At 48.2% G+C, this 14,325-nt stretch overlaps 1 protein-coding gene across 1 annotated transcript; it reads left to right on the forward strand.

Moving 5' to 3' along the window:
• Positions 1–1,538: 1,538 nt before the first annotated feature.
• Positions 1,539–7,460, forward strand: BATF3 (basic leucine zipper ATF-like transcription factor 3). The gene is made up of 4 exons (XM_068425258.1): positions 1,539–1,617; positions 3,502–3,932; positions 4,671–4,775; positions 7,275–7,460. Exons 1-4 carry the CDS (start codon positions 1,539–1,541, stop codon positions 7,458–7,460), a joined length of 801 nt encoding a protein of 266 aa, XP_068281359.1.
• The last annotated feature ends 6,865 nt before the right edge of the window (positions 7,461–14,325 follow it).

The raw sequence follows: 14,325 nt of genomic DNA on the forward strand, positions 1-14,325 counted from the left end.
AAGAGGTCCCATCAAAAATGGCCAGGGTAGGACAAATGCCTTAAGGAGGGAGAGCACTGTGGATTAAGACTTACTAAGTGAATTAGTGAATTCACCCTACAGTGTGTGTTCGTGTTAAGAGATTGCAGGATAGTTAGTCTGCATGGGATTTGAAGGAAGGGGGAGTGGATGCCCTAAGCTAGGGCAGTCGGGTCTTGTTCCATCGCTCTTGTTTCAACAGCAGCTGGGTGGAAAAAGAAAAATGCATCTGGAAGTGCTGGCCAAATAAATAGTGTAAAGAAGGACAAAGAAAACAATCCATAAAGATTCAAGTGCAGCATATAAACTGTGAATTTACAAATCTCTGGTGGCCGCTTTTGGCCAAGCAGCAATGCAAGGTGTCAGAGGACCTCTCTTGAAATGCAAGTTCTGTGGTGAGCTAAACTCAACACTTGAATGTTCAGCTGTTTTTCAAATGATTATTAAAAATTTCTACAGGAAGTGATACCTGCAACTAGCCATGCCTGGGATCTATTCTTCCCACTGGCAGAAATATATAAAATACTTCATTTTTTCCCATTCCAGTAGTCCTTTGTCCTTCAGTTAACTTTTCATAGAAATCAGCAGTGTTGTGCAAGACAAGCGTCTAATCAGGCTTCTACTGAAATGTCACAACAGCCAAACTTCTTATTTTTAACTTGGGGTGAGTTGGTATTGCATCAAGAAATGTCTGGTGGATTTTCTTTATATAGCCTTTGAGTTTTGTAAGACAGCTCAATGGTGATGGATGCTTGGGAATATCGTAAACCGAGTTTGAATTTCTTGGCTTTTTGGGGTGAGGTGGAACATCTGGCTGTTGGTTAGTGTGCACTGTCAGCACCGTGCTTATTGCTTGTCAGGGTGGGCCATCCGTACCCAAGAAAAACTTGCAAATTGGAGCAGTATCCACACACGCTTTTGCTCTGTGTAGTTTTTGAATAAAGGGGATTACAAACAGCATGCAGGGAAGCTCTTCTTCCAGAAGTCTTCACGTAGACACCGACACCTGTTTAGAAGCTTGGGCGCGCTGGTGCTGTGAAACCCAGTTCTGATACGTGCTGTTCTTCAGAAGAGCCGTGCTGTGATAAGCTGCGTACACGACTCGACTCGGCATGTGTGTAGGCTGCTTCAGTGCAGACGAAAATCACTGATAAACTGCCATTATAAAATGTGAACTCAGCTGACTAGAATGCTTTCTGGGCTTGTTTTCTGTCCTGCATAGAAACGCTCTGCCTTTACTGCTGCGTTACCTGGAATTACTGTGTAGGCATTTCTACAGATGTACCAGAGATAGCTTTAATACTAAGCAGAAACTTGTTCCCACAAGCAAATTTTGACTTTTCATTTCCTTTGCCGCTTTGAACAAGAGCAGACTGTATTCAGGCTCAAGGGGACAGTCCCGTGACCTGTCCCATACTTGTGGGATCCTGGAAACCTTACTCTACAGCTGCCGGGAGTTACTCAATGAAGTAGATATTTATGCAGTACTAATAAATTCTTGGTAAGCTGCTCAGGGCTTGATGTGGTTTGATGACCTGCTTGTGCACTTGCCATTAACAGCAGCATTGCCCCTGGAACAGCACGAGAGCTTCGTGTGGGGTCAGTTCAAAGTCCCTCTGTGGAAGGAGGCTTTTTTCCCCCAGATCACTCTGAAGGGCTGTTGAGGTATTTTCTCCGCATGGTTCATAGATTTTATTGTGAGAGAATATACCTGTTCCCTGAGCTTAGGAAAATACCGGCTTCTAGTCCTGTTTGTTTCAGCTGTGCTTAAGCTACAAAGGCAGCAAGGAGCTCTGTGCTTTAAGCAACTGTCCCAGCAAAGTCTCTGCTAACTGCCTGTATTTCTACTCCTTTTCTTCAACTGCATGACGTGTAGCTAATGCAAAATCAGACTGTTTCAAAGGAGCAGTTGCGAGCATTTCACCTGATCGCTCACCCCCTGGCAGCTAGGGCTGCCTTCCAGGAGACATTGGTTTGGATCCCCTCAGCTGGAGAATGACACTGAACCCACACCTTCAGCCACCTCCATGAGCACCCCTGTGGCGAGCATCTTGGTGTCAGCATGTTGGATGACCAAGGAAGGGAGAAGCCAGACTGCTTTTAAACAAAGCAGGGGGCTGGGAACATCCTGTAAGATGCTTGGGAGACCCAGCACAGTCTGGGGACACAGGTGAGGTCAGGGCACTTTGGCAAGGGTGCCCATCTGAGCTGTGCATTCCTGTGGCCATTAGGGTGGGAAAGGCTCACAGGTACTCAGTCCTCTGGGGTTGGAGGAGCTCTGAATAAGTGCAAAAGCAAAGGTGTGGGTAGCCTGGAAGATGGAGACACAAGCTGCTTTGAGGTGGAACAGCTGGGGAAAAGCGCTTCCCACCAGGGAAATCCTGCTCAGGTTTTTCAGTAATGCTGATGGTCCCGGAGCCTATCAGGAAACCCGTGGGAGAACACAGACTGGTTTGACTCTTGAACTCCCCGGCAGTGCAGTTCTCTCACCTTCAGCACGAACTGTTAGCCAGATCTTCCTGAAAGGACAGTCTATATTTACTCCGTTTGCAAACTTTGTAACCTCATCTTCATCTAAGCTGGATGACTCAAACTTCTGGGTAAACCAGAAAAATAGGGAAGTATCTGGTTTATTGAGATACCTGGGGGTTTATGACTGACTGCCCTGCAGGTTGGGGGCACTTACCCCTCCTCGCATGGCCACGCGTTTGTCCCTGTGAGTTGAGCACAGCCAGGGGGGCACCTGAGGTACCATATACAAATGAATCTACGGATGTTATTGAAGTACTTGTCGGTGCAAACACCTTCCCTTCCTACAGATCAGGAGATGAAGATAACGGTTCTATTAAAATGTAGGGAGTGTTTGGAGGGATAAAAGAAACATTGTTCCATCTGTTAAAATACTCGGGACAGAATAGTTAAACAGATTTTTGTCGGCAGCAACTGTGTTTTCAGCAGTCCTGGTCTGGCTTCGCCTTTACAAGAAGCCTGTGGCATTTCCTTATTATTTAAAGGAACAGGGCGAGTAGCGAAAGTGAAAATCGCTTTATCCCAGCAGTGGTGCCGTGTCCTCACGCCCGTGAACCCTGGCTGAGCCGGCTGTCACTCCTCTGGAGCTCACGCCGCTTGTGAGAGCCGATGTTGCCGAAGGGCAGCGGGCAGGAGCGGCCGGGGGTGAGCTGGTCCCCAGCACCGGGGGGGGGGCGGGGGGATGGGGGGTTCGGGGGGCGCCGCGGGAGGGCTGGGCTGGCTCCGGGGGCAGCCTGGCCTCCCCGCCCGGCGGCCGGGAGAGGATGTGGGGAGAAGAGAAACTGCGGGGCGGTTATGTCTGCAGGCGAAAGCACGAGTCGGGCCGCCCGGAGGGGCGCCGAGCCCAGCCGGCCCCTGAGGCTGGGGCTCTCCGGGGGATTTTCAGGCAGCTCCTGCCCGGCAGCGCCGTGCCCGGAGGTGCGGGCTTTCCCCCGGCTCCCGGGGGCTGAGCAGACCCCGCCGTCCCGGCGGACGGGCATCCTTGCCTGCGCGGCGGGATCAGCCCCGAGGCGGCCGGCCCGAGGAGAAGCAGTGCGGACCGGGGGGTCCGGGCAGTCCCGGGGCTCCCGGTTCCTCAGGCGCGGCGCGACTGCCGCCAGGCGCCATGTGACGGCCATGCGGGCGGCGGAGCGGGGCGGCCCGGCGGGGCTCCCGCGACGGCGAGGCGGCTCCGCCCCCCGGCCGGGGGGTTCCAGGTACCGGGGCGGCCCAGGGTGGTGCGTCCCCCGCCCCGCCCCGCCCCGCCCTGCCCTCCGCTCCCACCGCCCGCGGGCCGGGGGACCCCAGCGGCGCCCCGGGGCGGCTCCGCAGCCGGCGGGATGTCGTGCGCCGTCCCGGCGGCGGCGGGGGGCAGCCGGAGCGCGGCGGCCGAGGGCAGCCAGCAGGTAGGGCAGGGGCGGAGGGGCTCGGCGCTGTGGGCGGGCGGGCACATGGAGCTGAGTCACGCCGGGCAGCGCCGGGTCGGGGGTGCCCGCACCCCCCGGGCATCTGCCCTTCCCTTCCCGGGAGGCGGCTGTGGTGCCGGCTCTTCCAGGTAGAAGAGCGGGGGAACCGCCGGCGGTGGGCGGAAAGCTCCCTGCAGCCGGCACACGGCGCGGGCAGCGGCTTTTCCCCGCCGCGGGCAGCCGGGAGGGCGCTGGGTGCAGCGCCGGGGGCGGGGAGCCGGAGGCTGCTCCGCCGGCAGCGGGTGCGGGCCCGGCGGGAGCCCGTCTTGCCTCCCCGCCGCTCGCACCTCCGGCTCCTCGTTCTCGCCGGGGCGAGGCACGTGGAAAATGCTGCCCGTCGGGCAGAGAGGGAGCGCAGGTACCCGCCGGGGGAGACGGGGGTGCCCAGGGTCCCACATCAGCGGTAGAACGAGTGCCCACGGGGATCTGCGGCATCCCCCTGGGCATCTCTGCCGGCTTCCACCTCTCCGGCTCGGGCCCCACCTGTGCGGTGGGGCAGGGGGATGTGCAGACACTGTGCGGTCTGTGGGAAGGCCGGGGTAGGTGCTGTGAAATTGGGAGTACGTGCTTGGGAAATTGGGAGTACGTGCTCGTTTCCAGAAACAGTTACACGTCCGACTTCGGGTGTCTCTATGTGCACCTTAAAAACTAGCGAAGTGTTTCTGGCTTGTCTTCCAGAGCCATGAAGAAGATGACAGGAAGGTAAGGAGGAGAGAAAAAAATCGAGTTGCTGCACAGAGGAGCCGGAAGAAGCAAACTCAGAAAGCAGATAAACTCCACGAGGTGAATGGGTACTTGATGTTTTGCAGGCACAGCTTGGCTACCAAGTGCGGGACTTTACAATAAATGGGACTTCTCAAGCAGGCGTGGGCCTGGCTTCACGCTAATCCAGCTCAGAGAGCTGTGGGTGTGAGGCAGAGACAGGCGTGCTGCGGGGTGTCTGCCCGGGAACTCCCGGACACTGATGCTCACACTGGACAGTGCAGCTTTTCTATCAGTGACACTGCTGAGGAGAGGGAGATGTGGTCCTGCCCTCGCCTCATCCTCCCTCTCTTGCTATTCCCGTGATGACCCAGTGAACCGGACCCCACGACTCCTCTGGGCTGAAACAAACCCATTTTCTTCTGGATTAGTGTTAAGCTTGTCACGTTCGCTGTGGCAGTGGATGAACGCTTGCTGCCTTATGAGGGAGAAGGTGATGGAGGAGGAGGGGACCATCCATGGTGCTTAGTGGCAGTGCTATGGTGCTTAGTGGCAGTGCTGGCTTAAGTCAGTTCTAAAACTATGGTGTGAGGCAGAAATACATGGTTGAAAAGGCTTCTTAGGAACCTAAAAAACTCCGAGTATGAGAGCTCGGTTCAGTTAGCTGTTATACTTGTATGCTCTGATAAGTAACAGTGGGTGTTTCCAAAAAAACATGACAGTAATTGATTCTTCCAGAAACTCTTAATACTTCTTTGCAATATCACAATGTGGTGTAGTTTTCTCTGGTCCCCAGTGCAAACGCTGGAGGACAGGAATCCCCTTTCTCTGGTTTTGGATGTTACCTCACACAACAGCGCTTTTGTTGTAGCCAGGGCTCTAGGGGTAAATGTTAGTTCTGCTGCTGTGATTGTGTCTGAGTCAGTTGTTCAGCTCTGGAGGTTCAGCACAGGCTCTTCTCTTTCTCAGTGTGGAAGGATCTGCCGACAGTCAGCAGAGGCCAAGAGGGACAGTGTGGGGAGTTTTGGGTTTGGTTTTTCCCAGATCTCCTCTGAGTCAGCGCCTGCGAAAGCCAGGTGCAGGGTACTTCTGGAAAGGGGTAACCCCTGGCTTTTGTAGAATCATTTCTGGGCCCTGTGCCTTCCTGCAGCTTCTCTGATGTTCCTCCTGAACTTGAGGATCTTCCTCATGATGGGAATCTTCATTCTCGGGCACACAGGTTTTCCCAGGTGCAGGCAGATCTGGTTGAATAGGAATTCATTTTTAGCAAGAACAATTTGATGGTCTCATCCCTGAAAATGGGACAGCGCAATGGGAGAGTAACACTTACTCCAAAACTCAACCCCATGGGGTTTGGGGCAACAGAGCCAGAGGTGGGGATGGACAGCTTTGCTAGAGTTGGCTACCATAATGTGTTAGGAGGACTGTGCCTGTTTTACTCTGTGTGTGAGAGGTGGTGGAAGGGTGTGAGGAAGGGCAAGGGGATCCAAACTCCTGCAGCAAAGGGCAACGGAGGCAGTCCCAGGCTGCCCAGATGGGCATTGCATGAGAGGCTCTCCCTGCTGCCTGATAAACAGGCCTTTTAAGGCGTGTATAGGCTTTGAAGTTTGCTCTGAAGCTCTTCCAGGGAGGTGAGATTGAGTGGGTGAGTGTTGAGCCCTAGGCCAGCAGCGAGGTGCAGACACCTGCAGGTTTTCCGTGGGCTGGCTCTGAACCTCTAGCTCTCTTCTCTTTGGGATGAGAAGGCTTCACAGCAGGGACACTTGAGACACGCAGTTACCAAAAAATGTGACATGCGAGTCTCGCATCCGTCACAGATATGCTGCAGAGCATCTCAAAACTCCCCTGCAGTTAATAGCAGCTTATTCATTGCCAGAGAAGCCTTAGCTCAAAAGCAGCCCAGGTCAGGGATAACCAAGGCAGCGGTCAGGCCTTCTGGTGACAAAGTGGGGCTGGGAACAAGCTGGCATGACGCTCCCCTCCTCCTGCTCTTGAGTTCCTGGGCACCTGAGCAGGTGGCTAGAAGCCCTGGCCAGCCTGGAGGAGAGTGGCTATCACTGGACACGTTGTGCTAGGTGGGCATCTCTGCCGGAACCTGGGTAAATGGCCTTTCCCCACAATGGCCCAGGGCAGGGGTTGCCCTTTCCTCACTGGCAATGCCAAGCACTGGGTTTTCCCAGCACCTACCTGAAGTCGGTGCTTTCATTTGCTCTGCTCTGACAGTGCAGAGCTGCCCTGCTCGGCCCTTCCCAGCAGAGGCAGCCCAGGGCTGGAAGAGGGCACCACGGGGACGCAGCCACCCACGCCTGCAGCCCTGGGCCGCTGGGGACCCCCAAGGACCAGCAGCACCTCCTGTGGTCTTCAGGGCCACAGAGGGAATTGCAGCGTGGTCAGGTCACAGGTCATAAAGCACTTGCCCTGTTCCAGTACCCAGGCTGTGTCTGTCTTTCCTTGACATTGTGCACATTGTAATAAGAAACCACGCAGTTTTTCTACAGTTACGTGAATATACTCAAGGTGGAAGCACTCAAAAGAATGTTTTGACTATGAGTAGGCTTTTTTTTTTTTTTCTCCTTCCAGGAATATGAGTCTCTTGAGCAAGAAAATACCTCCCTGAAAAGAGAAATCGGAAAGCTAACAGATGAAATGAAACACTTGAGCGAAGTGTTGAAGGATCATGAAAAGATCTGTCCGCTATTGCACTGCACAATGAACTTTGTGACCGTACCAAGGCCTGATGCACTTGCCAGCTGCCTGCCAAGATGAGACCTATCCTCGATTGCCTTTAAATGTGATGTGTGAAAGTGCCATTAACAGGAGATTCGAAGAACTGCCTACTTATGGTGCAGGTGTTCCATCGAAGAGGGCTGGACTTGACCATGCATCTCTTCTCCACATTGAAGTATTATAGTCTTCTGGATCTCAGGAAAACACCACTATGGAAGAAGGCAACTTGAACTGCAAATTCTTATTTGGTAGACTCTTCAAGCTGCGGTTTTGCATTCAGAAATGTCAAAGTGCGATGCAGCCCACTGTCACGCGATGGAATGTAGACAGGGAAAAGTACCGACCTTGAGCTGGGATGCCTTTCTCCCACGTGTCCACTGCCAGTAACCCTTTGTCACTTGTCATCCATGTGTATCATGTTCTGGCTGCTGTTTTTCTTTTTCTCCAAACAGGTTTGTTTAATAAAAGTGATGTCTCATCTTTATGATGTTCTCCACCTTCTTCAATAATCAATGTCTTTATAACATCTCTACTTTTTTCTTTACTGGTCAAATCCAAGGCCTAATGCTAATCTTCCTGTCAGTTGTTTTGTTATTTGCTTATCGCCTCTTCATTGGTTCCTCTTTTGAAGTGTATGTAACAAATGAGTTTTCCCAATCTTTATTTCTTTAATATCCCCAACCATCAGCCTTGCTGACACTAATTCTTGGAATGTTTTATATCCTAAAATATGTCTTGGCCAGTTTCTAATGATGATTGTCTGATCTGTATGGAAGAAAAACAAAACAGAGTTTGCTGGTTCTATACATTTTAAAGAGCAGATTTTAAAATTTACTGGTTTAATGCACCCACTGGAAATTAACAAATATCTTTATACATCACGTTGCATATTGCTTCTCGTAAATTATGTCCGTGGATAGAACAAATTGAGTTTAGCTAAGCATTTTGCTCCATGTCCACACTAAAGATGTCTGATAACTGCTTGCAAGAAAAACATTACATTTTCTTTAATTTTTTTTTTTTTTACAAAAAGGAAGAATTATGACAATGTTAGTGAGAAATATACAAAATTGTTTACTTTCTCTGAAGATTCTCAGTAGTGTCAAGCTCTAGAAATGTGAATGCTGTAGCCTGGGATCCAGCAAAGAGTGTTTTTCTTGCAGTATTTCTCAGTCAAAGAGCACCTTTGGATAATAGAAAGCTCCATCCCTTTGCCAGCTTTCTCACTTTAGCATCTGGATTTTTTTGAGTTCAACTCATGGGATTAATTTCTCCCCTCACCAGGATTGTAGTATTTATCAGCAGAATATGATCTGAAATATCTAAATGATTTTTTTTTTCTTTTTTAGCTTCTTTAGTAGAATGATGCATTGCTGATCACTGCCAAGAGAGAACTGGGGAAACGGTGTAGTCAACTCTGCCTTCTAAAGGGCCCTCTCACGCCATTGTCTTAGTCTAGAAACTCAAGATAAAAGGTGTGAGCTGTTGGCTTCTTTAAAATTTTTCATTAGGTTGTCCCCAAGAGAATTTTCATCATTTGCAGAAGCTATTTACAGCCTAAATGCAGTCTTCAAAGTTTCTTATGGTCCTGCAAGAACTGAGTCATCCCACAAAGAAAATCTGGTGCAGTCCCTGCCAAGGAAAATGAAAGTTTCAGGACACTTGAAAATATGCATTTTGGATAATGTCCTTGATATTATTCTGTGTGTCACCCTTAAGGCAGGAAGTGATCTTAAGGATCTTCATCCACCCACCCACATTCCTTCAGTCCCTGGATGCCACTGTGTAATTTGGGCAGAGTAGAGGTGTAATGGAGGAGGAGGAGCATAGTGGAAATGAACAACGTTCACTCTGGGAAAATTCATTATAGCTTAGGATGGAGGGAGAGTGAGAGAGGATGTCTCACATCTCTTAACTAGGTCTGTGCAGCTGAGCTGAGGCTGGGAATGGCAAGTAGCTAGCTGAAGTCAGGGCTGGTGCAAAAGCATGGTCTCTCCTATGGAGCTCTGAAGACCCCCAAAAATGGGAGGTAAGATCAAGACTGTCCAAGACAGTCCATCCCAGCAGAATCCTTCTAAAGATTTTGTCCTACAGATGCTTTCTTCTAGAAGTACAGATCTAGTTCCCTGTGTAAAATCCTCCTCCTTACACATTTATTCTTCTAAACAGCTGCCTAGAAAGTCGCTCCAGCTTAACATTCAGTAGTCCAACTTCTGTTGTACACTCTTCATCAGTAAGTGCTATCCCTCGTTCCATGATGCAAGCTTTAGTCCACTGTTTCTGCACTGGAGATCATTGGTTTATTAACTGTATAATGTCTATGCAGAGTGTACAGGGGAAGAGAGCTCAATTCACAGCCATGTTGTGCACTTCCAACAGCAACTTCAGTCTGAGGTTGTGCTGCTATTCCTTGGAAGGGCCGGGAGTCTTGCAGGGTCCCTCACTGCCACCAGTTCCTTCCCACAACCGCAGGGTGTAGCTCCAGCCTGTGCATCATGTCCATTAATAACTGCGGGCTCTGAACCCTGCGGGGCCTGGGCTGCTTCTTCCTCCTGCATCTATTGCATCACTTTTTTTCCCAGCACTATTTCCAAAGGGCCTTATGCATCATTCTTCTGTTTAATAGATTAACCAAGGCATCTCTCACAAACAGTGTATTGTGCGACTAATGTTCAAAGGTAGCTGGGAACCCTGAGTAAAAGAAGTGAGGAAAATGAGCGTCCCAAGCCAAAGAAACCCAACATTCTGATGTATTTCTAGAATTAATGTCATAGCTGAACCATGGCTCGAAAGGGACAATGAACTGTTAAAGCACAGGCTTATGTATCCCTAAGCAAATCATATGCATACAGGCCGATTACGCTTTTTGCAGGAGCTGTTCATGAGGATATTGATTTACAGAGAGTTTCAAAACCAAAAGCATGTTCTGGAGATTGGGATAACTGTTACATGAATAGGGAACCAGAAAGGAGAACAGAAAAGAAAAGGCCCATTGGTTAAGGAAGCAACAGAAAGTTCTTTTTCAAATCCAAACCTCTCCTTTTGCAGCAGGGTATTACACCAGCATGAAAAATGTTTCACACCTATATATGGCTAAAATACCACTTGATGCATTGTAGCTTCAGAGCACTTCCAGTTAGTTTGACTTGTTCCCTATGAATGTGGTCTGTATCACATCCACATGATTTTCAGATGCAGGTATATAGGGAAGACCTTTTCTATGTTCAGATGGTGGTTCACGTGAGGAGCACTGCGAATTGCAGTCTTGTTTGTGGATGCGTGATGGTACATGAGGGTTGCCAAGAAAGCTGGATTTTGCCTCTTAGGCTCACAAGGAAGGTTACAGTTTGCCTAGATTTGGTTAGCATGGATTTCCTTCTTGTATTTTTCTGTGACTCTAATTAAGCAGCAAAATGCTCGGTGCAAACCTACCCACAGATAACAGTATTCATTCTGGTAGCAGACTGGGTCCAATTCAGCTATTTGTCTTTTCATTTCTTTCAGTTGTTGTTGGGTCAGGTTTAAATTGAGCGCATTTTGAAAAGATAATTTTAGCCTCCAAAGGTAAAAAAAATCAACAGAAAGACAAAGTCAAGCTTCCCAAAACTGCTAGTGTGAGTATAACAGAGATCAACTATTATACCTCAAGAGAGCTGATCAGAAAGTCCTCCTTCTTCCCACTGATGTTTTACATGTATGTCTGTGAACATTTATAAGTGTCTTCATGTACTCATCTGGAATCTTGCTAAAAATACACCTTTAAAAAAACATATTTAAAACAGCCTATTCTACAGACTTTCTGTGCTTTTCCCTGGTACCTTTTACTGTCGTCTGCTGCTCCTTCTGCAGTATCTGTGGATCTCATCTGCATTTGCTATTTGCAGCAGCCTTTGTATTCTCTCACCCTTTTATTCCAAATGCCATTTTTTTTCCTTCTTCCTGTTTCCTTCAGTTCCTATGTATCTTGGTGACAACACGCTTGAAGTTATCGGTATTAGAGGAACAAGGATAATCTGTAGGAATATATAGAAATAGAACTTCACTGGTACGCCCTGTATATGATTAAAGCCCTTTTATGTGTGCCTAGTTTTGTCAGTTGAATATTAAGGAAGGTGTCTGTGCAGTCTTTTAAAATGTACTTAAAAGTGACGTAACCTTTACTCTAGCTTGTAAAACCCATACTGTTTCCTGTCCGTAGATGAACGCTTTGCTGCATGGCATTTGGGGTTTCCATTTGTGAATCAGTCTTGAATTTCTGCCTCAGTGAAAGTGATAGATAAAACAACCATTTTAAAAAAAATCCCTTTTCTCTTCTTCCCATCAGTGCGGTGCTATAATTCCTGTCACAGGAAGGAAGCATGTCTGATAAGCAGGAGAAGTGGTGGGTTTATTTACTGTTACAAAGACTGCTGTTATTCTCTTTATAGGAAGGTAGGAGTTTTCTGTTTGTAAACCCTGGGTTACTGTCAAGTGGTCACTGGAGAAACACTGTACATGTACACAGAGCATATGGTGTGGGCACATATCCACAAGGGACTGAAAAAGTTTGGATTAATTCTTTGCAGAAGGGAGGGTTTTACATTGATTTCACTGGAGGCAGAAGCAGCCCTGCAGTGTACTCCTTTTCTGGTACTCATTCAAGTTTTTTTCCTAGATAGTTCCTATGGAAAAAATCCATAAGAATAGAGTAGGAATTTTTTCTCCCACTGTAGAATTTTTAAACCATGACATCAAATGTAAGGGCTTGTCTATTCTGGAAATAACTGGCATAGCTTTTGCAAATAATCTGTTCTCTACTAGTTATGTGTTTGGTCTGCTCTAAGGGAATCATTACAGTTCTCTTCAGAAGTGGATAAGCTAAACCACAAAGGGCTGTTTCGTACAGAATGGAAACATTAATTTGAGGAGTTACAGAATCACGGTATCAATCAGGTTGGAAGAGACCTCTGGGATCATCGAGTCCAACCATTGCCCTAACACCACCATGTCAACTAGACCACGGCACTAAGTGCCATGTCCAGTCTTTTCTTAAACACATCCAGAGATGGTGACTTCACCACCTCCCTGGGCAGTCCGTTCCAATGTCTAATGACCCTTTCTGAGAAGAAATTCTTCCTAGTCCAACCTGAACCTCCCCTGGCAAAGCTTGAGGCTATGTCCTCTTGTCCTATCGCTAGTTGCCTGGGAGAAGAGGCCGACTCCCACTCCACTACAACCTCCCTTCAGGTAGTTGTAGACTGCAATAAGGTCACCTCTGAGCCTCCTCTTCTCCAGGCTAAACAACCCCAGCTCCCTCAGCCGTTCCTCATAGGTCAGACCCTCCAGACCCTTCACCAGCTTGGTCGCCCTCCTCTGGACTCGCTCCAACACCTCAACATCTTTCTTGAAGTGCAGGGCCCAGAACTGGACACAGTATTCAAGGTGCGGCCTCACCAGTGCCGAGTACAGAGGGATGATCACTTCCCTAGACCGGCTGGCTGCACTATTCTTAATAGAGGCCAGGATGCCATTGGCCTCCTTGGCCACCTGGGCACACTGCTGGTTCATGTTTAGCCGGCTGTCGATCAGCACCCCCAGGTCTCTTTCCGCCGGGCCGCCTTCTAACCACTCTTCCCTCAGCCTGTAGCGCTGCATGGGGTTGTTGTGGCCAAAGTGTAAGACCTGGCACTTGTTCTTGTTGAACCTCATGCCATTGGTCTCGACCCACCTATCTAACCTGTCCAGATCCCTCTGTAGGGCTTTCCGACCCTCCAGCAGATCGACACTGCCACCCAGCTTGGTGTCATCTGCAAATTTACTGAGGGTGCACTCAATCCCTACGTCTAGATCATCTGTAAAGATATTGAACAGCACCGGCCCCAGAACTGAGCCCTGAGTTAGTACCGAATGACTACTGTGCTTCAATTTCACAGCTTATCTCATCCTGAAGCAGCAGCTTCATGTAGCCACATAGAAAATGATATCTCTAATAGGTGTGTTTGTTTTAAATCTGCCTTAGAAGAGTTTTTATTGTATGTGTTTTGTAAGTTCTACAGACTGCCAGTATAGCTTGCTGCACTGATCTGGGTGTTGTGCAATTAAGTCTACCACAGACCATTCCCCTCAGAACTCAGTTCTGGATAGGTGTCTCCAATTATCTGGAAGAACTTTCTCCTTTAACTGTCTCATAACGAACTTGTTGTCATGTTTTCATTATTCAAAATTATTGATATGTCAAAACTCTCAACATTCTAAGCAAAGGTCATAAGGAAACTCTCTTGGGATAAGCAAATTCTTAAGGTTTATCTTCCCATTGTAAAGTAAATTTTGAGAATACTAATTCATTATCTGTCAGGATAAGGAATAAGCAACAAGACTGTTTAAATATTTGATGCAATGCTATACAAGATACAACTACTTCAGCTGGAGATTATGTGGAATAGTACAAGAATTGAAAAATAAGCAGAGATCTAGCTGAAGAAAAATGGCAATAGTTTGTTTTGAAAAGGGAGCTATCAGGCTAAAGAGTGGTTTATAAGTGGAGGTTTTCAAGGATTGATCTCACACCACTCTTGTTTATATCTTTGGTGAGGATTTTGGATACAAAGCAAGCATTAGTACAGAAGAAGACTGAAATATCATGCAAAAGAAAGAAGCTGCATGACCTTTCAGAAGAGAATAGAAATGCCATGATAATCAATCATAGAATCATAGAACAGCCCATGTTGGAAGGGACTTTGAAAGATCATCTGGTCCAACATTTTGTGGGAAAGGGAACCTAGATGAGATTATCTAGCACCCTGTCGTGATTCAAAGTAAACAGTCACAAACTTGAAGAATAATTAACAAGAATTTCTGTCACAAGGTGGAGACTCATCAATTGGAAATGACAATGGAATGAACAAGCAAAGGCATATTGGTCAGT

The sequence above is a fragment of the Nyctibius grandis genome, chromosome 1 (genome assembly GCF_013368605.1).
Source record: "Nyctibius grandis isolate bNycGra1 chromosome 1, bNycGra1.pri, whole genome shotgun sequence".
NCBI classification, from domain to species: Eukaryota; Metazoa; Chordata; class Aves; order Nyctibiiformes; family Nyctibiidae; genus Nyctibius; species Nyctibius grandis.

Bases quoted from the DNA above. Each gene is read 5' to 3' on its own strand.
- BATF3 (XM_068425258.1), top strand. From the start codon at position 1,539: ATGTGGTTTGATGACCTGCTTGTGCACTTGCCATTAACAGCAGCATTG. The intron at 1,618-3,501 runs GTCAGTTCAAAG...GGGGCTGAGCAG, and splicing joins GCACGAGAGCTTCGTGTGGG to ACCCCGCCGTCCCGGCGGAC. The intron at 3,933-4,670 runs GTAGGGCAGGGG...CTTGTCTTCCAG, and splicing joins CGGCCGAGGGCAGCCAGCAG to AGCCATGAAGAAGATGACAG.